We start from the raw sequence: 23,913 nt of genomic DNA, 5'->3' as shown, positions 1-23,913 counted from the left end.
AGTGGTTTTACTGCCCCTCGGTTTACTGAGTTCGTCGCTGCAGTGCGACAACAGAAAAGAACGTTTTCGGTAGCATTTGAGGGCCTTCCCCACCTTCCCGGCGCTTAGTTTCGATTTTCTCCAACAGTATATCACATGGCTCAACTCCCGCACCAATCATCATGCGCTCTCTTTCCCCTTTCCTCCTTTCGCTCCCTACTTTCTTTCCCGACAGTTCCGTGTTTGTGGGACGCTTCGTTTTCATGCAGACGTGACACGCATCAACTTGCGGTGCTTTGCTTAGCGCGAAAACTCTAGCCGTGTCCGCGCAAAAAGGGATCTAATTGCGGGCAGACGACAGTCGAAGCTGACACCAGACGAATACTAGCAGACGTCAGTCGAAGCAGACACCAGACGAATAGCAGACGACGTTACGCTTTGCATCAATCTCCGCGTTTCTTGTGATGAATAGTTGATAGAATCTACTAGAAATTAACTCGAAAGGGTATAACCAGTTAGCAGACGATGACTGAACCGCGTGTGTGGCGCCATGGTCGTCTGGAACGGTTTCTGCGACGAGCCTTGGGACCTCAGACCGGGCCTCTCGTGTACTCTCCCTGCGTCTGCGTGTGCGCCGACGACAGGCGACCGACTTACAGATTCGTCGTCCTAACTAAGGACTCTGTGCTACTTGTTGATCACCCTCCGCGGGCTATCCGACTAGTAGTTGACATGGCACGCATAAGGCAAGTTCGTACGGTGAGTTCGAACACTGTTTTCTCACATATGAATCCCACTCAATTGTCCACAGATTGTATAGCCGTTATGTTTGTCAGCATATAAAGTTGAGTTATGTTGTGGCATGCATCTTCGCATGCAATGAAATTGAAAAATTCAGTAACTCTGGCGTTAATTTCTACGGTAGTCGTGGCATTGTCACGAACATCCCTTGTTGCATGCTCTTTGCGGGATGCTGAAGAACTGCTATAGCGATGTGCACGTCGTCCGTAAAGATATCACAAAAACAAGGTTGGACGCATCCTTTTATCTCTTGTTGTGATAAGCACGTATATTTTTGTTTAAAGATGTCTTCACATTCTATTAGTGATCGCTATGGATTTATTGCGAGTGAAGCAGGAGCTTACAACGTACTCAAGCAGGTATTTATGTGAAGTTACTGAGCACCAGAAAAATAAGCAACTGAGCAAAATACTAATTATACTCACAGAAGTAACTCTTTGCTTTCAATATATCATCGAGTTGCGATATGTGAAATTGAATGTCAAACGAATAAATACAAAATGGAGATAAAAGCACCGTCCAGATACTCTTGTTTTCCCGCGATATCTTATCTTGGCGGATGCTCTCCTTCTCACTCTCTTCCGGGGTTATCTCGCCCGATAACGTTGTTTGTGTGGATTCTCGATGCTGTGAGCAGCAGCAGAAGAAAAACGCTCATGCTAATAAGACCTGAGGGTATCGTGAACAAACAAATAAATAAAATGAGCGTGTATAGCGTCCCGTGGACGACGACAGCGGGTCGCCGCCGCGCGTCGGCTCACAGAGACTGTTCAGTTCTATCGATGCCCATGTCAGAACACCGAGTTGAGGTCCTCGCGAGCACATCCGGCCCTCCTGATCATTCCAACGAACAGGATACATGTAGAGGGACACCTATCTTCTCTACATTTGGAGACCTGAACGACTAATACCACAGTCTGATAGACAATCCGACGCTTTAGCATCACAAGTTGTACAAACGTGTGCGAGAAAATCATATTGTTCAAGTCAGCGATTCCTTTCAACTATTACCATCTGTACCCGTCCTCGCTCGCGATGACCCTATATGAGAGACAGGTACTCTCTCTGGGTTCTATATACAGACTCCGAGCATTCACCAGCTTCTACAAACTACTCATCTCCCGAAAAAAATAAAAAATGAATAAAAGAAAGTATCTTTAGGGGTAGCTTACGAGATGAGTAGAAGTTCAACTTCCAACAAGTATTTAACTAGAGTACTAGGGTCGTGTTCAACTTAAGACGGAAAAGAAATCTAGTACGTCAGCTCTCACAATATTACTGCGCCGCTTACAGGACGGTTAGACACCGAGAGGTCACGCTCCCTCCTGCGCGAGATAATGTAATTCATCATGCTCACTCTGCTTCCGTATTGGCTGCTAGGACTGGCCGCATGACACTACGCTGCGACAGGAAGTGCGCTCACCTATACTGATGACACGTGGTGGCGCTATAAATATTTCTACTGGCACGCTATTGCGCCTCCTTTTCTCCAAAGGGCGCATGTAGCTGACGGCCCATGTTTCTTTTCCTCCTTAAGTTGAATACGACTATAAATACTCAGTTTTAAAAGTATTTTTGGGATACCAAGTTACTTCTCAAAGTAATTGACATGGAGTAAATTAGTAAAGCCTTCAAGTTAGCACTTAAGCATTTCGCACTAGGCGTTAGCACTAACACTATGTTTAAGTAAGTACAAGTCTTAAGCGAAGACAGTGTGCGTAGCGGCATCGAAACTTACGCAAAAACTATTCCGGTATTTCAATTTGTATGTTACCTTCTCTTTTATTCGAGTCTCGTTGTCCTGGCACTTCAAACGCCATCGCTGAAAATCCTATACCATTCCTTATTAGGGAGTATACCTTATGAAGAAAATTTCGATATAGTAAGGAGGAATAGTTGCAAATGGATACGTTAACCTTGGTGTACCGGTCATTCTGCTGTTTAGTATCAGGAAAAATGTGTCGGAGTGCTAGTACAGAGGCTTCTGGGGTGCTAAACGACATTGGAAGCCATATAAGTAGCAAAGAAAATGGAGCCACAAAACGGGTAATGACTCCGAGCGCAATAAAGGAAAAATTGTCCCCAATAGCCACGGTCTGCGGTAATAGTATTTGTCTACCCCATTGGGCGACAGTAAGGTCCAACAAAGGAGATTTTTGTTCGTTTATCTTTTATAGTTCAATTTAAGGTTCTCCTTTCCTCATCAATGTGCACGGAATCTAATTTATCTAAAACAATATTTCCTTTTCATCGAGGCAGGAACCCTTATTTAATTACGTTATTCATTCCACGTGAGCTAGCGCACCCTCCAGTCCACGCCTCCCCGTTATGGCCGACCCCAAACTGTCACCCATTCGAGGGTGGGCGACGTAAAGACGAAATTTTTACGACTTATTTAGGCATCTGACCCGAATTGAACGGGAAGTTCATTGTACCCTGCGTTAATATTCAACGGCATATTCCGCCGAAGTGGATTAATCGGTTCTTCCAGAGAGCAGGTACAGCAACTGCAACAACTTTACTTTGATGATGATGATTGGGGTGTTTCAGCTCCCGCAGGCGGCACTGAAGAGGTCGGAGAATAGATAGCATAGATAACGGAGAGTAGATGAGAAAGCAGACGGGCGTATCAATTGATATCAGATGCCCGCGATTGTCGCCCAAGCGGCACAATGTTCTGAAAGTTCAAGTGCATAGGGGAGACCGAGGTTGTTTGTCTTCATGAGCAGCCCCGTGAAATCAAGCACCGCACTGATAAGACATCTGCCAGCCACCCCTATGTACTTGAACTTTAAGTACATTGTGCTGCGTAGATCTACGCAGCGCCTGTTCCGGCCGCTATCTTGTGCGTACAGGTGGTTTGGATGCGCGTGCTCAAAGCTAACTAAAAAGAGCATCGACCCAGGCAGCACAATGTACTGAAAGTCGAGTGCAATAGGGGTGGGCGGTATGTGTCTTATCAATGTTCTTTAGTTTCACGAGTCTGTTCAAGGCCTTCCACCTACCCGTCCACCCCTATTGCACTCGACTTTCAGTACACTGTGCTGCTTGGGGAGTTGCTGGTCGCTGTTGTCGTATGTTAAGGGGGGGGGATATATTTATTAGAACAAAGGGAAAAAAGGAGGAAAGGTCAGCCAAACGGGACGTCGACTTGCTATTCCGCAAAAAAAAAAAAAGAAAATAAAGAAATAAAGAAATAACGATAATAATAATAATAAAAAAAGATCAATGTTCCAACGTATCTTTTCCTCTGATTTCACTAATGATCTTTGTAAGACGTTAGTTATCCTGCATAGCGTAATCTGTAAGTCCTGTGGCGTTTTTTTGCGTCGTCAAACAGCACACTAAGATGCAAAACCAAGATAGTACATGGTAGATTAGCACAGTTCGTCGGATGACGAGCTCAAGTTATATATCTCTCTCTTTGTTTTTTTATGCAAGCAGTTTTGATTCCGTGTTATAGCGCCGCGAAGCAACTGTGGCTATGAGCTGCGTACAGATGTGTACAGATGGAGAGAGGACAACAGGAAAGAGTGAAGGGACAGGTGGGGTACAAGCCAATCGAATCAGGATAGAAGGAATGGGAATCAATATATTCTGAATAGCTTAGAACAATATAGAAACAAAAGAAGCAATAATGGCACTGACTTCTCGAGAAACGTGTTAGAATATCGGAATATGTCTATAGGTAATAATAATTGGGAGTAGATTTACACCTCTTTGTGCGGCGAGATGCTGCACGTGCCCGGTATAGAGTAGGACTGCAGAAACTTTCTACCACCCGGGGTTCTTTCGACGTCCGCCGAAAATCTCCGACACACGGTGCTGGAAGCAACGTTTCCCTCCCTCACATTGCTATACCGTCCTCGACCGGGATCGAACCCGCGATCTTGAGGACCTGTTATGGTCCATGATGACTTCAGTAGCTATCGATCTAAACAAAAACTCCAAAGTGGAACCTATAACACGGAGATTTTAGAGATTTTAGGAATGCTGCGTTATACCGTATAATGCAGCATTCCTAAAGTCTAAATCTAAAGCAGGAGAATGTGGCGTATAATTTACACGCCACATTCTCCTGTTTCTGCGGATCACTAATGACATGTTGGCTGAGCATAGGTGCCAGTACGTTACCAGCAGAGCGACCTAATACATTATATTTTTTTCTTCTGCGTCACACCGTGCCCCGTACGGGAATATGGGGCGCCTATCGGTAAACAAGTGTTCGGGGCCCCACGAGACTTTTATTAAAGTAAGGTAGCCAAATGGCGAGATGTTATTATATATGTACGTGCTGAAATATGACGTGTCGTACGCTGTGCTCGCAGTCCTCCTGCCCGATATATTCCCTACACGTCGAACGCCTGACCGAATAGTGCAGCGCAGCAGTCATTATAGGTGGGTTAGCAGAGCCTGCATGCGCTAATAGTCGCCAACGCTGCTTCTGCACTTGTTTGCACGCCATTACGAAAGAGGTCGTCACGCCCACCTTTGGTGCAGCTGCCTGACATATACCGATATATATCACAGAGGTGGAGTCTAATTACATTATATTGGTCCTTTACGTACCTGCAATCAGACCTGTGCGCCGGTCCCACTTCGTACGGCTAATATAGGAAATTGAAGCCGAATGTCTCAGTCCTGAGATTAGGGTGAATTATCTAGTGCAGAAGTATGAGCCTAATCAATAATAAATGCTGCCTTTGAAAGATTCCTCATGCTGCCTCAAACCGCCAAGCAAAATATTTCAATAATGTTCGCCAGTCAAAGCAATCATAACTCAATTTTATTGCTATAGCGCTCAAGTGACGTTTTTGTCAACAGCATGTAACTTGCCCTATAAAGCATCAGAGCAGCACATTCCACGAAAACGTTGTGCTTTATATTTTAGCAATTCTCAACAACAGCAATATTGACAGGGGCCGTGCTTGGGCCTCTCGCAACTTTTGACCTCCGGCCACAGCTGGGCCCGATGGTATAACTATAACTCTGTAGACAAAATACAGAAGCCGACACTGAAGATTTTTGTTTAAGTTTAATTTGTACAAGCTTTCGCGTGGAGGTCCACGCTTCCTCAGGTACGAGGTACCTGAGGAAGGTACGTGAGGTACGAGAAATCTATTGTCATGAACAATAGATTTCTCATACTGTTCACGTGGGACCTTCCTTGTATATGTTTGTGCAACTTGTACAAACGTTTTGCACCTGAAGAAATGTAGACTACTACATGAAAGCTTGTGAATATTAAAGAAGGCTTCACTGTTGGACTTCCTGCATATCATCTCTGTTTTGGACGCTGAGTGTTTTCTTCGCTTCCCACTGGAGCATAATTCACTCAAAGAATGACACTAAAGCTTTCTGAGTGTGTGAAAATTTTGGGCGAGTGAGAACATTTTTTTAGTGTTATACAGCCATCTCTGGCTTTGTACTCACGTCTGCCATCGTAACATAATTCACTGCGAAGGTACTTTTGCACATTGTATCTACACATCACGGCGAACCAAACTTCACATGGAATACAACTCGCAAAACCGCTTCACTGCACACTATATGTACGCATGGTGAAGCCTGCTTACCGTAGGCTAGCTCACTGTAAAGAACACTTCACTGCAAGGTATAGGTTTACAAGGTGAAGCAAACTATACGCAAAATAATTCACTGTAAAGAACACTTTACTGCATACTTGGTGTGCACAAGGTGAAAGAAACTTTACGTGATATGCTGTAGTGTAAGGGATACCTCAGTACGTACTTCATTGCATGAAAGGTGAAGCACACCTCATACAGTACTGGGAGACGAGATTATAAACAGCCCTGTTAGCCTAACAATTCATGACATTTTATTCATGGCGTTGTCCGTATTACAAAAAGTGGTATTTATTTCCTCAGGGCCAAGAAGGCATTATAGAGGGGAGACGCATCATACAATAACAAGACACTTATCACAACAACATAACACAATTATATGTGCGGCAAGTACATGGTATTATTTGAAACACGTATAAGTAATACACAGATAACACAAAATATTACACAAATAAGTAGTACAGTGACATGTAGCAAATCTAATACAAAACAAGAAACATATGACGTACGTAAAGTTGAAAGAGTTGACAAAACAAATCGATGGAAAGTATTGTATAAACAAAAGTGCAGAAAAAAAAAAGGTATTCTGAACAATGAAATACCATATATGCTTCACAAAATACACACGAAGAGGGGAATATATGTTTATTATTATTATATGTGAAATGGTGGTGGTGTTGGTGGGGGGGGGGGGTGATTAGCAACGCACACGGACCTGGGCATCTACGTATTATCCTCTCATGAGTCGCTGTCTGGAGGCCTTTTTCAGAGAGTGGGCAACAAACTTGACACAGGCCCTGACACACTTTCCATCTATTATTATTCTCATGAAACGCGTACTGGACACATACCCGTGAAAGTGTAGTCAGCTACGCGCCCAATTGACGACGTGCCACGCCTCTTAAAACCACGGATGGTCGATTCGCGAGCCCGACGACTGGACCAGGTACAGAGAAGCGTGCTACGCTTCGTGTGACCAAGGTTACTATATTTGAAGCGGCAGCCGTCTGCGTGGTAGCGTTGATTGGGGCGGACGAGCGTGCGCAACACCGTTTTGTGATTATTAGCTGCTGGGATTTTTGTTTCAAAGACGCGTCAAGGGCGCCGCGGTCGATTTGTCTAACTGAAAGTGAGGGCGTTTGAAAACGCGTAGTTGGAGGTACGCGTGGTGTGGTTGGTCGTTGTTTTAAGGTAGTCGCGCGTCCTCAATACTTATTTGTCCAGCTACGCTCGATAGGGGGACTACCCTGTCACGCGACACTTTTAATGCTGATTGAATTCGATCCGCATCCAGTTTCTCAAGTGGGATCGGAGCTACTCCTCAAGGGAGTAGCATAACACCTTCTCCCTGCCGGAGAGTAATATTACTGTCCAGTAGGGAGAAAGGTGTTATGCTACTCCCTTGAGGGAGTGAGGAGATTCCCTTTTTGAGAGTAATTGTACTCTCCAAAATGGTGTTATATATGTGGCAAAGAAAGGAGTTAAAGTATACACCCTTTTTTTAAGAGTGTAGCGCACCAAGGCGATTTTATATTGGAACGCACGTTTCCTGCACCATAGGAAACCTTTGCAGAGATTGTTTGTGTGCTGTTTCTGCATTCGAAAGCTGTGCATGTACTTTTATGAAATATCGCGATCCTTTAGGTGGCTTTCCCTTTAAGGTACCATAGAAAAATGCATTAGTTGTGTGCATCAGAACTGTAAGCGTACTCAGTGGCGTCGGAACTATTTTTCCACCGGGGGAGCGGAAAAAAATGCTACCATCATCATCATCATCATCATCATTTATTTTCCTTGAGGGCTCATGCAGGCAATACAGGGGTGGTACACAAATTGAAAACGTGCTCCAGGCAAATTACGACATGCGCATACTTGTACAGCAGACCTAAACTAACATTGCTGAAGTAATGTGTATGAATATGTCAGTGAGAAGATAATCTTAATATAATTACAAACATAATTTACATATCTGGGGGAGCCGTGCTCCCTCATCTGTAAATGAGGGGGAGCCGTCGCTCCCCCTGCTCTCCCTGTTCCGGCGCCCCTGAGCGTACTGGACGTGCTTCGAGAAAGTCGAAAAAAAAAAAATCGTTCAACTGTGATCACCATAGTTCAACCGAGTTCTTCTGTGAATTATGCAGCTTTGTAGTGCTGTACATCCGAGACTTATATTGACGCAAAAAATAAAAAATAAATAAATAAAAAACACTCTAGACAAATGGTACCATGTGTGGCAAGGCAACTTCGGGCACCTGTGACTAAATAGTGACGAAATGGATAAAACACGATGCCTTTTATCGACGTACTAGGGCCATCAGCGAGGATGCGGCATTCGCACCTATGCGGTCGCCTACAGCGTTCTTTTATACCTCGCTACCTTTTTCATCCCCTGGATTCTTTCAAAGCCCTCCTTTGGCTATGTCTGAAATAAACATGCTTCGAATGCTCTGTGAGTGACCGCGTCAGAAGCAACCTTACCTGGGAATCAGCACTGATCAAGCAAAGAACATTAGTGATTGCGTGCGCCGTATCATTGCTTACTTGACGGCGTAACTCGGACCGAACAAGGGGGCTTCTTGGGTACTTTCGTGACACACGTCTGGGGCTCTGGGCACGTGTCTTTGATAATCACTTGCGTGCTGCTGGACCGGAAACGGTGAGACATTGTACAGGTGCGGCCATAGTTCCTCCTCCGTTAGTTCATATGCATGGACAATGCTTCTGAGTCTTACACGCATGTACACGAGGCAGATGCTAAAGCAAGCCGTTGCCCCGAACCAATGATGAATCGTGTATGTTACCAAGCCGTCCTCTTTTCCCGTTGAGTTTCGGGCAAATTCCAAGGGGTGCAGGAAACCTTCTTTCCTGCTAATTTAGGTAAGGGAACAGGAAGAAGAGGAAAAACAACGATGTAACCCCCCCTGCACGGTGAGGGTATAATTTGTTACGATGGATAACTTATCTACACATGGTCTCCGTGCCGCACCACGAGATCTCTCGAGATCTCTCGGATACATAGGGCCTTGTGAGAGCTACGATACTATCTTATGTACACCTTTGCGAAGCGGTTGTGGTGATTGGTCACTTGCGAGTGAACATCTTGAGTAGGAGCGTTTTTGACAGCTCGCTGGTTGTGGAACGGCATTTTAGAACTTTTTGGCAGGCTAGGTCCAGAGTTCTAGATTAGCTTCCAACGTGAAGGGGGGCAAGTTTCACATGGCGACCGAATTTACGCAAATTTATGAAATTGCGAATTTAATATTTTTTATTTACAAAAAAGGCAGTGTGCCAGAAAGCTTTCTTATCTGTCGAAACCCCAGATATCTGCTTGGAGGCGTACTCGACTTCAAGAGCTATCCGGCTTCCAATCGAAGCTCTTCTCCTATCAGGAAAACAAGCGTATCTCAAGAGGCGTGAACCATTGACAACTGAGCGCTAACACGCACTGAGGACAAAACAACACCGAGAGAGGCACGCTAGCCGTAATCTAACTCAATTCATAACTTTGTGTGCGCTATAGGTAACTTCCAGTGGTCAGTGTTTGCTGAATCATCTTCTAGTCGTAACTATACAAGAGCGATCTTACTTAAACCATATTGGACGCAACACGCACACACACAGAGGCAAAAGATGATGATGATGTCGGGCTGCTGTCTGCCTTCAAGGCTGTCCTCCGTATAATTGCTGTCGGAAGAAGTGCTAAGATGATTATGGTTAGACTACGGTTACAGTTCGCTCGAGGGGCCAGTTGTCGCAGAAAGTCCCAGTTGGTGCGGGCAGGGCCGATGAGAGAGAGAGCGGGGGGGGGGGGGGGGGGGCAGCCGGGGATAGAACCCCGGGGCCCGTGCCTCTCCAGGGGCCCTCCTGACGGTTGCTAGCACCAGGAAACGTGAGAAGGGGGGCCCGGGCAGGACTCATCCGGAATCGTCCTCGGGGCCCGTAACTTCTCTCGCCGGCCCTGGGTGCGGGAACCCCGCAGGTCATGCGCGGTCGTAAACGAGGGCAAAAAAAGATGTTAGAAAAGTATATACAACAAGCGCAAATAAATACAAATAGGTACAACAAGCGAGCAGTTATGGAGACTTCCTGCTGTCCTCTCTCCATCTGTCCACATCTGTACGCCGCTCGTAGCCACAGTTGCTTCGCGGCGATAACACGGAATAAAAAAAAAAACTTATGGAGACGAAACTGTACTTTTCGTTGCGAACAAATCACCTATGAACGAAGAAGCGCAATAAATAAATGAAATGCAATGGAAGGACTTGGGAGGGGAGAGTACCTATAGCCTGCTTTACTTCCTGGATAAGAACTCATGTGACGATATACGTCCATTGCCGGACGTGCTTGAATGACTTTTAAAAACACATTTGCGGCAGCAGCGGATTGACGGCGCATGAAGGAAAGACACGTGTCCCGCCCAGCGTCGACGTCCACGCACCATTTCGGCATTCCACGTGAGCTTTCAAAGCGACCCAGATCGCCAGCGCCAACGGGAGTAATAGTGGGTAATGGCTAGTCTAATCTTAACCGTTGGCCTCGTTTCTGTCGAGGTATCCAAGCTACGCACACTCCGCTTCGTAGAAACAATATCGAACCGCAGAAGAAAGTTCACTTTCCTAGCCAAACAAGCGTGTCTTTTCCGTGGCCGCGTTCGGGCGATCGATACCGAGGATATATTAGTAGCTGCTTGATCGGTGAACGATAGCGTTGAACGGGGGTCAGATGGGCACAACAAAGTCACGCATGTCGGAACTAGACCCCCGACAACAGTCAAAGTTAGAAAGTATTTTTGGGAGCAGAAATGGTACAACGCGGTGCTCGATTTCGAGACGCGGAGAACCCGCTAGGAGTTTTCGTGAACCGATTTCTTTTTTTTTTTTTCGAAGGAAATATAGGCTTACCTGTGGCCAAAAAGCAAAACGGGGTGCCGCATTCTTCTGGTGCAGTAGTGTACGATTTTTGTCACCGAGATTGCGGTTATGACTTACGTAATAACAGCGAAACCATTTGGAGACGATGCATAATGTAACACCCCGAGACTATGGGAGCACGAAGGAACAGACACAACACGAACACGGGGTTTTACATTATGCATCGACTTCACGAGCGCGCTTGCTTCTTAGCCATCTTTTCATTGCCATTTGGAGCGACTGTGTGATGTCCATATCCTTATCGGACGACATTTCATTCTGAAAAAAGTAGCCTAGAAGGTGTGATAGGTGGGAATGCAGATTAATATACAGGGAGTGCCTTTTTTAAACTTGTTATAGAATTTTTATATAAAAAAACTAGCAGAGCAAAATAGATGCCATTTTTGCAGTTGAGTTATATGGCCAGGCGAACATTCTCTCGAAGAGAGTATGTAACTACAAGATCACTAATTACCTAAAATTCATTAATTAGCTGTTTAATTAGGGGATTTCGCGCAAAACCGAGTTAACAGAACGGGAGATATCCCTCGTTGAAAGCCATTCTATGCTTAAAAAAAACAAAAAAAAACTTGAAACTTAAGTTCGGCATGATAATTTTTTTGGTTCGACGTCTCTCTTGTCCCAACGCCGGAAATGCGTGTCTATTTCCGCCGCCCGCTCACGACATCGCGCCGGGCGTCACCAAGTGAGAGCTGGTCCTCATAGGCCGCGCTCCTGGTAGAAGAAGAAGAAAAAGAACGTCAACGCAATCGCACGCACGCATTGGAACGCAATAGTGTGAACCGGTCAACCGGGCTTTCCTGCGCTCCCGATCGGCACGGCTTCGGTTATAGATATTCACCGCTCGTGCGCATTTCAGGAAAAAAAGAAAAAAAATGGAATGGCTTTCAACGATGATTGTCTGCCATTCTGCTATCTCGCTTGTGCCAAAAAGTCCCCTAAATACAGAGTTAATTATGAATAATAATGAATAATTGGGAGTAGATTTACAGTTAATTAATGAACTCATCTTGTAGTTACATACTCTCTTCGAGAGGATGTCCGCTTGGCCGAATAACTCAACTACAAAAACGACATCTATGCATCTTTCATAGATTTTTGTTTGTAAAAAAATCTGTAAAGGATATATAAAAATAACGTCTGTACAGGGTGTTCATTTTTATCCGTTACAGTCTTTTTTTTTTTCATTTTTCAACCCCGTTACTTGTCCGTCACCTTAGTTGCATTTAAATAGAGAGATTCTGTGCAAAATCTGCAGGGTTCGAAAATACTTCTCAAAAACTGCAGCTTTGTAAACGCGCGCACTTCAAAATGTAAGGACACAGCTACGAAATCAGTGGAATGAAAAAGAAAAAAAAAAAGAAAGAAAGAGAACGTCATCTTTCATGTCGTGCCCCTTTATCCTTCATCACATAAAACCTCCCCCTTTCAAACAAAGCTAATGATCATGAACATGCACGCCTCAATCCCATAGACACTGGTCAATAGTGCCGCGTCACGGTATGGTCTCTGACTAAGCCTGTGCAGCATCTGTATTGTGGCATCATCATAGTTTTGTTTTTTATATGCTCCAATCGGAGGAGGTTGTGTACGTGCGGATGATAGGGACGACCTTGAACTTAACGATTTTTTTTTTTTTATTTTTTGCTCCATAGTCGATGCGGAAAATGGCTGTTGTGCTCCTTTCACGTCATTAAACGGGGTGACACCTGTTTGTTAGTTACGATAGAGGGTGTTGTGTGAAAATGAGATGGTCATGTTTGCAGTCGATACGAGTGCAGTGAACGAGCGTAGTGTGCTTTCTGTTGTGTACCATATCATGGCGTGACTTTCAGGCTGGAGGTATTTTGTCCCAATGTACGTAATCAACGCAATTTCGTGTGCTCTGCTGCCATCGTTTGAGAAACGTTCGGTAGCGACATGCAGCCCCACAATGTCACGTTGGCGATTTTGATATTAGAGTTATATATATATATATATATATATATATATATATATATATATATATATACACCCATAAAGAGACGATGATGAGGCGGGGCTGAGTTCTATACAGGGTGTTTCACCTAACGTGATAAAAACTCTAACTGGCGACGTACTCACCGGATGATTTTGGGACTTCCGGTAAATACCTTCTGGAAACTTTTGGCACCATTGAGGGAGGCTTTGGACAATTTTTAATTGCGGAAAATTACTTTTTTTTCAATTGAACTTTGAAAATTGCCAGGCGAAGCTCACTTTTTTTTTACAGAAATATGATGTCGTCCACGGATAACCACAGACCCAACAAAGACTATGCACAGTATCGCAACAGAGATAGTTGAAAAAAAAAGAGTAAAATTTCCGCTTTAGCCTCGCCTGCTTGATCGTCGCAAAGAAGAGCGCACGGAAGATGCGGAGAGAGGAGGAAATGTTTCACCTTTCATTCTAAGGGTGGTGGTGGCCGAAACTAGAGTCACTAAATAAGCTACGCATAGCTAGCTTATTTAGTGACTCTAGTCGAAACAAATGAAGGCACTGCCAAGGCAGGGACACTTCCTCCTCCTTTAGACGCACATTTCGTGCGCGCTTCTTCGCGAAAATCAAGCAGGCGGGGCTAAAGCGTAATTTTCCCTAATTGTTTCGACTATTTCTCTTGCGATACTGTGCATAGCTTTTGTTGGGTCTGCGGTTATCTGTGGAGGAACTTCATATTTCTGTAAAAAAAAAAGTGAGGCCCGCCTGGCAATCTTCAAAGTTCAATTGACGAAAATAAATTTCCCGCAATTAAAAATTGTCCAAAGTCTTCCTCACTAGTGGCAAAAGTTTCCAGAAGGTAAATGCCAAAGGTCCCACAATCCTCCATCGAGTACGTCCCCAGTTAGACTTTTTTTTATCACGTTAGGTGAAACATCACCCTGTATAGTTGTATACTAGCTGTAGTCTTTTTTTATATATATTTTGGTTAGCTCGATAAGGACATTAGAGGAATCCATGGAAGTGACGTCAGCCCCTATAACGGCATCGTTTTAAAAACGTGCGTGTAATGCTATCTATGCAACCGCCTAATACATAGCTTGCTGACACTAAAAGACGCTGGGTGTGACGTTCTCGTTACAGGTGTCCGATGTAGCTCAGTTCCTGTCTGCTGGTGACAGGCGAGACGTGCAACATATCTACATATCGTACAGTGAGAACCACAAGGAACAAGAGGGCAGCCACTTGTTGGGGGAACCCGCACCACTGCAGACTTCTTCGGTCGTCTCCAGTCCAGCGCTAAGTCATGCCAGCACGCAGTCCGATGCCTGCATTCAGTCAACCGGTGAAGCCACAACAGCACCTTTAGGGTACTGTATCGTACGAGGGAAGCGTGATATAGTAATGAATTCATTCGTGGAAAATAATCGGAACTAATTCCTTGCAGAGCGGGACTTCTATGTAGTGTAGTCCACGCCTTCTGTATAATCCTCAAAATTTTCGAAACAAGTCAGTGACGTGCAGTCATATGGAAACCATCCCGTCGAATAATAATCACATGTCTCGACCGCTGTTTTACGAGCAGAGCTTTCGAATTCCATGGCCAGGCAGGGCCATGGTCACGGTCCCTCGCAACGTATATCAGCTGCTGAGTCGCCACCATTTCTGGAGCTTTATGATGTCGACCGGCCTCGGGACGGAACTACAATCTAACAACGTAATCTACTCATAGTCATCTCACAAATCCTTCAGGGGGCAATAGCGGAAAGGTCAGCCACGATAAATAGGACAACATTCCCACATCATTGTCTTCATACTAAAAGTGCTAAGAAAGGACATAAACGCAGTGAAGGCAAGACAGACGCGTACTTGTCTTCACTGTGTTTGTGCCTTTTCTAGCGGTTGTAATGTGAGTATACATCCGCGTGTCCTTCGACGAGTCCCATATCGTAATCATCCCTCGTATTTCCCTGCGCCGTTGGACAAATGTTAATAATAATTCGTGGCTTTCCGTCGCGAGACAACTCTGATCATGAGCGACGCCACAGTGGACCTGTGGATTAATTTTGCCTACCTGAGGGTTCTTTGACGTGTGCCGAAATCTCAACACACCACATTTAACGTCCCTCGCGGAAGACGGCGTGTCTGAGCAACTTGTACCCTGCCACTAAGTTGCCAACGTCCTCGGCCGGGTTCGAACCCGCGATCTTGGGATCAGCAAGCGAACACGCTATCGACTGAGCCACCGAGGGCGGCTTGGATAAATGTAATATAATATAACGTAACAAATGTAATATATCTCTGTACAATTTCATGTCCACTGTAACAAAAGCATGAACATTGCAACTAATAAAACTTGAACTTGAGCTCGCAGGTGTCGTAAGATGGATGCCTTCTGTTTTGCAGACGGCGCCCGAGCCTTCTTCGACGTTTTCTGTCGCAAAGCTTTCGCCGACCAAGTTTACGTCGACAGGACTCCGTGGTAGCTGCCAACTCTAAATCCGAATCCAAAGCAGCAGTCGATAGGAGGGACTCTCAAGTATCTACCATGTAAGTCGTCTGCAACGCTACCGTACGGACTAAACCTATCTACTATCTCCAGAATCCTACCGAACTCGTGCCATTGCAGTACGCTTGTCCTGACATTGATTGACTGATTGAAAAAGAAATAAAAAATATTGAGAGTGCCTGACATTGTCTTCTCCGAAAATATTGGTTGGACGCGGAATTATCATAACATTATAATATCTAGTTTTGAGAAGTATGACGTTACGGGAAGCGCAATACGTCATGCGTCTGGCAACATTGCTCCTCGAAGCTCGTTTTCCGTCTCCTTACCACAGCTGCTGGTGGCCGTCGTCCAACGTGGGGCGGAGACCGAAGACCGGAAAGAGCACGCGCTGTTGCTAGAAGACCAGAGCCCCCCCCCCCCCCCCCGGTGACGTCACCTACCTTGGAAGATTTCGAAACTATGAAGTTTTGCGGTTTTTCTCGAAAATTCGCAGTGTTCACTGACGGCGTTTATATTATGCGTGCTATAAGTTGAGCGAGGTTGATTCATAAAACGCAATCTCCATATCGTTTTTTCCTAGAAATCCAATCCAATCCAGTCCAATCGATAATATGAAATAGAACAAATATCATTTTTCAGCCGCTATTGGCACTTCAAAATTTACTGGTAGAGAGCCTAATGATGTACACCGCAATTATATGTTGCCTTTAAGTGCAGTATATTTAATGTACCAAAATACACTGTAATGTTGCCTTTCTATCTACAGGTCGACGGAACCGTCCTGGGAAAACTTCGCAGAGCGATCCAAAAGGGCGAGCCTCTGGAGCCTGCGAAGCGTGCCAGAAGTCAAAAGGTATATGGGAAGAGACACTATAGATCAACGACCTTCTCGATGCTACTTATCTTCAATTGTTCGACGCATACCGTGCAGTGTGCCAAGCAAGAGCAAGCATCAACACTTACATCTCTACCTGCTACGTGGTGGGTCATCAATTTTCAGCGCTCTACGGGCTCTTTGGACTCAACATCTTCTGGTAAACATGTATCTACATGCATATTGAATCACTCAAGAAAGCAACGCGAAATGTTACACGCGAAGTTCTTTTAAAGATGTCAGCACAAGATTGCAGTATATTCATCACCCCTTCTTCTTTTTTTTTTTTTTTGTTTCACTACAAATCTGCGCAATTAATGAACTATAGTAGTAATGATTTGAAACCTTCTTAGAAATATAGACTGGTATAGGCATAGACGCACTGGTATAGGTATGACCGTACAAGTTGACAAGTACTCAAAATGGCGCCTATCGCTCTTCCAGTTATCTCAGTCGAGACATTGTGAACCAAAGCTTATTAAGTGGCACAAACGCAAATAGAACGCTTGAAGTCAACCAACGCAGGGATAAAGCTACATAAAACAAGCTTGTTAAACCTAAGAACGGCACGTTTAAGCTTCGCCCTCCGCATGTTCCTATTGGCTCGAAGCGCTCAGCCGCAACGGTCTAAGTGGCGCTGCAGTAGAGCATCTTTCGTGGAGACTACATTTCCTGCCGTTCTTAGGTTGAACATGGGTATCGTTATACACGTCTTGAAGGGAACGTATTAAGTGAACGAGAATTTCCTCCCTGTGTGCTTTAGGACCTCAGTGTTCGCATGGACCACGACACCAGACGGCGCCGCTCATACACAAAGTACGCAAGTAAAGAGCAGCCATAAGAGAACGTTTCCATGATTTCTTTAGCGTGCCTTGTAGCAGGAGGAATGGAATTACCTTTTGTATCATCTTTCATCTGTTATCAGGGAATGCACCAAAGAGATCTTAAGCAAGTTAAAAGACAAGAACCAATCCGTGGCTGAACTGACGCGGTATAACCTCACCCCGGGTGAATTAGCCTCGTCGCCTGAGATCATGAGCGCCGTCTACGAGGTACGTACATCCTTGTCGGCACATCAAACTTTGACAGGGGAAAGAAATGATATAGGTAAAATTTGGAGCGTCATCTATTATGTGTACTTAATCAATCAAACGTCTACTATTGGGAATTCATCGAGAACGAGCCGTCAATCGTATCGGAAGCACTGTTGATGAGGTATAGCCACAATTTTCATTACACTGACAGGTGTCGTTTTCAGGACGATGTTTAAAGGAACAAGGAAATGATAGTTAGCATCGCTCGAAGCCCCGCTTCATTCATCAACTAGTTAATCTATAATGAGCCACCATGCGCAATGTGAGATGATGAATGGCGAGTTTCATCGCCAGGGGCGATACTTTACTTGATGATACTACTCGATGATACTTACGGGGGACTCCCCACGTCACTGAGTGACGTCAGCACTACACGGGCTCTCTAAAGGGATTGAGAGCTTTTTAGAAGCTGTACACATCTAACCGCGCACTCGCTCGCAGCAGATCAGCTAGGATGGACGGATATGCGAAGAAAAATATGGAGATGGCGATTCCATATACTGCGTGGCGCTTAGAGCTGAGTGCTCCAACCTAGGATTATCGCTCTTGCACAAGAACACACGTTATTTGTTGGACAGCACGCCGCAGCCAAAAACGAAAAAAATGTTCAGGAAGCCTTCACTGCTCCTTTAATGGGATATTCGTGGTTGTAACCGAGAGTGACTTTGAAGAATTAGCATTCTATGTGAACCGGAACTACAGGGTGAATTTAGCAGAAAGGTTACATATTTTGATCGCGTCGTAAAAGTAGAAGGTGACGTCTCTTTCGCGTCAAACTTTGCACACTTATAGTCATTTGTCTCAAGTTTTATCAATACTTTTTTTTTCAAACATTAGCATTTTGTAGAAAAAAAGTTAAGTGGTGGTGGTGGTGGTGGTGGTGGTGCTGAAAGGGCTTGCCGTTGTCGGCCTCACGTATGTGGGCAACGTCACGACTGACGCCCAGGGGGAATGTGCGTCCTGGGCCGACTTCTAAGGGAACTGTGCCGACATATGTCTGAAAGCGTCTGAGGAAAACCCAGGAAAAACCCCAGACAGCACAGCCGGCACCGGGATTCGAACCCGGGTACCTCCCAGTCTCCAAGAACCAAGCAAATTCCCACCCCATACATTTCTTATACCCTACACCGCCCGAAAACCGCCATGTCTTCCTCTCTCTGTTTCACGTTCACATCACCACGTATAGGTGGCGCTGCCTCGAAACCCTGCATCTAGTTGTTGGTTGTACTTTGGTTCTTATTTTGCTTCGTCTCTAGGCAGTGCTTTGAACGTGAAGCAGACAGAGGAAAAAATGGCGGTTTGCGTGTGGTATAGGCCATCGGAAATGCATGGGGTGAGAATTTGCTTTGGTTCAAACTTTTTTTCTACGAAATGATAGCATTAAAAAAACAAAAACAAATAAATAAATAAATAAATAAAAATAAGGGTAGAACTTATTGTGATTGACTATCAATCTGCAAAGTTTGAAGCGCCAGAGACGTTATCTTATATGTCTACGACTCGATCGAAATGTGTAACCTTTGCTGAATTCACTCTGTAGAAAAATCTTTTTTTTTTTACATCTTTCCAGAGTATAGTGTATTTTGACTGTGTTTGGTTCATGCACGTACGAAAGTAGCTACAAACGCTGGGTACTCCATTCAGGACCCTGACATCTTCGACAGTGTCTTGGAAAAGGTTCGAGGTCTCTGCACGAAACCAGCGGACGGACGCAAGCGCCACTGCACAGTTCAAGCCGCAACCGACAGGATAACGTATGATGCCATTTGTATGGATATGACTTACACTACAGATTTTGCTTGGTTTGGCTGTTAGGGCGCAATATTTTAAGCGAAGTATCGTATTTCAGAATGGGCGCTGTCTTGGTTGACATCCTCGCAAGTTTACTGCGTGCCCGAGTTCTTGTACATCCCTTTAACCAAGAAGAGTAAGTTATATGCTTGACGGGATTTATCTCTTGAGGAAATAATATTTGCAAGTGTTGCATATAAGCACTTCTCGTTGATTAAACAGACGCACAAATCTGTCCTCATTTCAGCTGTTTGGTAATGTGTAGGGCAGGTGTCGAAGAAAACACTAGTGTAATTTCTTGCATATTCTTTCGAGGCAAAGCGCGATTTTTAAGATTGGCTCTGACTGAGAAAGAAAATTACAATACGTGTACAACTTAAACGTCGCCATAGAAGCACCAGACGGCTGTTTCGACCTGATTGGTTCATCGTCAGCAGTGCGCAGATGCAACGTTTGAATGGATGGCGTCAGAAGGTCACGTAGAACGTGATGTACTCCCGTGAGGGTGATAGCCTCACGAACTGAAAGCGCGCAAAGCCAGTGGGGTATACACAGTACAAAGAAAAAAAGCTTTCTTTTTTATTCAGTATAGAATTACAAAAAATGGATTGGGATACTAATTGCTGCTCCTACGCATGTTCAACAACGGGTATTAGCAGGAACGAAAAGATAGGGAATAATAAAATGTTCCAAATTTCTGCAAAAATCTGCTCGACCACACGCGAAGAGAGGACAGTGAAAACACAATAAAAGTATAAAAGGAACACGTCAGAAAGGAGTTACAACTTTCACGGCTTTCACGTTCAGTGCAAGAGGCGTAACATCTACTCTGACGTCCCTTCCGTGGATCCCTCGTCGCATACGGACAGTTGTCCTGGATGTCCTAAACGTCTCATCGCCGCCGAAAGACTGGGAATCCCTTCCTGAAGCACCGGTATGTCACGCGCACGCAACGCGAAGGCTTCTATCAACATACTTCTAGGCTAACTACTTCCATCTTTTTTTTTTTTCTTCTGGTATAAGGTGGCCAGAGCTCTCTGTTCCTACCTCGTATCCAACGCTGCTTTTCTAAGCTGTCTCATTGGTTTGGCTGATCAGGTGAGAAGATGCCAATTTTTGCGTCATCAATTTCATCCACCAATGATTGCAGGTAATCGTTACATCGTCGCATGCAAACGGCCAATCTTGGATCATTAAAGAGCTCACCAGGGACACCAATACGGTAAGAAAAAAATATTTATGAAACGTGTGTACGTAATTCGTTTTAGCAGAGACTTCTCTACTGACCTTCTGGCACGCAGAAAACTCTGGCGTCCCTCTACGTAGCTCGCGCCGTGCGATTGACATCTGACTCGCAGCTCGAACCGTCGCAGTGTGTGTCTCTGTACCACTACCTCAGGGTCGTCGAAGCTGTCATGCCCACCACGAGCGACGCAAACAGCGAAGAACAAACTCCCTTCGCGGAGGAATTCAAGTATGAATTTAAGATTTATGATGTCTCAATTTTTTTCTCTCTCAGCTCTATCATCTATCATCAAAGGAGAGTACGATCGCCAATTTGACAAGAGGAGCAACAACAACAACAAATAAGTAATGATGATGTAGTGAGATATTTCGCCGCTGAGGCAGCACCCTATCCCATTGCTTGAAGGGGAGAAGATGGTGAGGGGTGTATGAAGATGAATGTTCAGAGTTCACGCAAGAGCCCTGTTGCTGCTAAGAAGGAGATGAGGGCTTGAAGAGCTCGTAGCTGATGCGCAGGATTGACCGAAGGCCCAAGCAGTTGAGGAAGAGCAAGTGAGGGTGTCCCAGTGGCTTCAAGTTGGCGCTGGAGGACGCGTCGCTCAGTGAAATACTTCTGACAGTCGATGAGAATGTGCCGGACAGTACTTGGAGTATTACAGCAAGCGCGTAGCATTGTGTACTATAACCTAGCTAGCCCATCGGCCTTTCCGGTGGTAATCCTATCAAATGGAGCGATTATTTGATTCCCAGCTTCCGTTTTCCTTAGCTTGGTCCAATTCGCCCCCTTGCCCACATAGGCCCGCTTTGTCCTGCGTGGCAATCATGGTTGCCAGATTGCTGACGCTAAATAGCCCGCTGGATGCATGAAAGTATAGCCAAAAGTAGGCGTACATTACAGATAGTGGCCACCGGAGTAGCCATCATCCCGCAAATGTAATTTTTATTTCAGATACGCTGCACGATATATGAAAAAGTAAAAATGATAGGTACAAACAAATAATACAGCAAACTTCGCGAACCATTAATAAAGAATTGTGGCTAAGCGGGTAATGTAGGAACATCCACCTACCATGCACTGAGTAGTCACATTGACTACAAAGGAAACAATTCATAGTAGACCATAAGGATTTTGTCTGAACCGTTTCTATCAAGGAGCCAGCAGCTCAACTTTTTATGTTGAAAGGGACTCCGGCACAATGAAAGGACAAACACCTAACGCGAAAGACCAAACTTGAGTTACAAGCTTGAACGCAAAGGATCAATGCTCATTCTATTTCTCAATTTCGTTTTTGTGACTGTCAAGCCTGGGGGCACTCTCGCTTCTTGTGCACTTGGTTTTGACACCCAAGGACTTGATATCCTCAGCAATTACTCAATACAGAAGGAGCATTGTGTAACAGAAGTTGCAGCAAAACGAACGTAGGCACTGCATCAGACACACCATACAAACACAAAGGTATTTGTTTGGTCTGAACGGCCGGGTGTGACTGAAATCCATAAGAATGATGCCACAAGTGCGCTCCTTCCTCTTTTTTTCGCTGCCTTGAAGGCCATTTTGTCGATTTACCACGGTGTTGCTGCACCGCAGGAGGTCTGGGAACTGTCAGCAGAAAAATTGGTTCCCTTCAGTCATGGAGCAGCTTTATAGGCGCGCTACTCTTCTTCAGTAGAACGCAATGGGGCTACGATCTAAGTTAGTGGACCTCAAATCGTTTCTACTCAAGCATCCAATTTTTGACTATCAGTGAAGCATATGTGCAACCTGACTTCCGTCTTAGCGGTTACATCATCTTTGGACGTAGTGGGGTGCCGTTATGGAGGACAGTGCTGGGCGTACAGCAGGATATCGTTGCCACGCATTGCGTCACTTGCCCTTCCTCAGCTGCTTGGGCCTCCGGCCAACCCAGCGCATCAGCTACGAGCTCTTCAAGCCCTCATCATCTTTTTAGCAGCAACAGGGCTCCTGCGTGAACTCTGAACATTCATCATCATTCACAACCTCCTCCCCCGCAAACAATGGGATAGGGTGCCGCTTCAACATCGAAACCCAGCCGCGAAACATCCCACTACATCATTATCACTTATTTGTTATTGTTGTTTGTTTGGTGTTGCAGTTTGTATGGTGTGTCGCTACCCTGTAGTAGCTGTGGCATAGCTTGCGCCCGCCTGGTCGTTGCCGACTATGGCAAGTGGTTTCATCACTACCTCCATTAGTACAGCCATAGCTAGTAGCTCAAACACGTTTAAGCTTGTCACGCGCGTGTTATCAATTAACTTATCGCCCCTCCGGAAGACTTGTAACGTAAAAGCGTCAGGCAGCAAGCTGCATTCAAGCATCGTTGTATATGCGCGGCGTGTATGGTTTCAGTTTTCGTGAAGTCGGCGGGAAGACGCAGAATGAAAACGGGACTGACAGAACGCAAGATTGATTTGACACGGTACACAAAAGAATCCTTCTTTTCTTTGCTAGGTATTTCCTAACGCCAGAAATAGTAGGAGCCAAGCTGCCCCATGACCTTCCTATCAAGTTCCATCTACTAAAGCTTATCGAAGTCATAAAGAGGAAGTTCACGAGTGATTCCTGAACTCCTTCCAAGTTTGATCCGTCCACGCTAGTAATATACAGGGTGTATGCTATAAAAGGTCAGTCACATTTTCGTGCAAAAAGTGATACCTCCTTGATGCTATACCTCTATCACGAAAAGACTTTCTCTGCCTCAAAGTGAATCATTTATGCTAGAGGAACCTACGAAACGATTGTGGTTACCTAGCATTGTGTAACAAAATAAATATGACCATGCAAACTTTCACCTCCATCCATCGGTATTGCGCATAGGAAACACATGAAGACGAAAGTTTCCGTGGCCGTGTTTACTTTCTTACGCAGTGAATGGTAACCACAATTTTTTCGTAGGTTTCTCTGGCATAAGTGATTCACTGTATGGCAGCACAAGTCCGTCTCTCAAATAGATATAGTGTCACCCGCGAAAATGTCACTGACCTTTTATAGCATACACCCTGTATATTGGCGTGACTTGCTGCACTGGATGCATCGTCAAAAGACACTTTCAAGACCGGTCAAGACGGCAGAAACGGTTCGGATTTCGGCTATGTCTTTCTTGTACATACTTACAACGAGCAAGCT

General features: G+C 45.0%; 1 protein-coding gene across 1 annotated transcript; it reads left to right on the top strand.

The window, feature by feature from the left end:
- Positions 1-231: 231 nt before the first annotated feature.
- LOC135399247 (uncharacterized protein C12orf56-like) lies at positions 232-23,901 on the top strand. The gene is made up of 14 exons (XM_064631071.1): positions 232-738; positions 14,396-14,622; positions 15,659-15,802; positions 16,531-16,617; positions 16,696-16,798; positions 17,402-17,454; positions 17,564-17,690; positions 19,377-19,486; positions 19,582-19,659; positions 20,331-20,457; positions 20,547-20,621; positions 20,674-20,745; positions 20,825-20,997; positions 23,239-23,901. Exons 1-14 carry the CDS (start codon positions 505-507, stop codon positions 23,351-23,353), a joined length of 1,725 nt encoding a protein of 574 aa, XP_064487141.1. The 5' UTR covers positions 232-504; the 3' UTR covers positions 23,354-23,901.
- Positions 23,902-23,913: the final 12 nt, after the last annotated feature.

This window comes from Ornithodoros turicata, chromosome 6, assembly GCF_037126465.1.
Source record: "Ornithodoros turicata isolate Travis chromosome 6, ASM3712646v1, whole genome shotgun sequence".
NCBI classification, from domain to species: Eukaryota; Metazoa; Arthropoda; class Arachnida; order Ixodida; family Argasidae; genus Ornithodoros; species Ornithodoros turicata.
The sequence above is the reverse complement of the archived record's forward strand: the minus strand, read 5'-3'. Positions and strand labels throughout refer to the sequence as shown.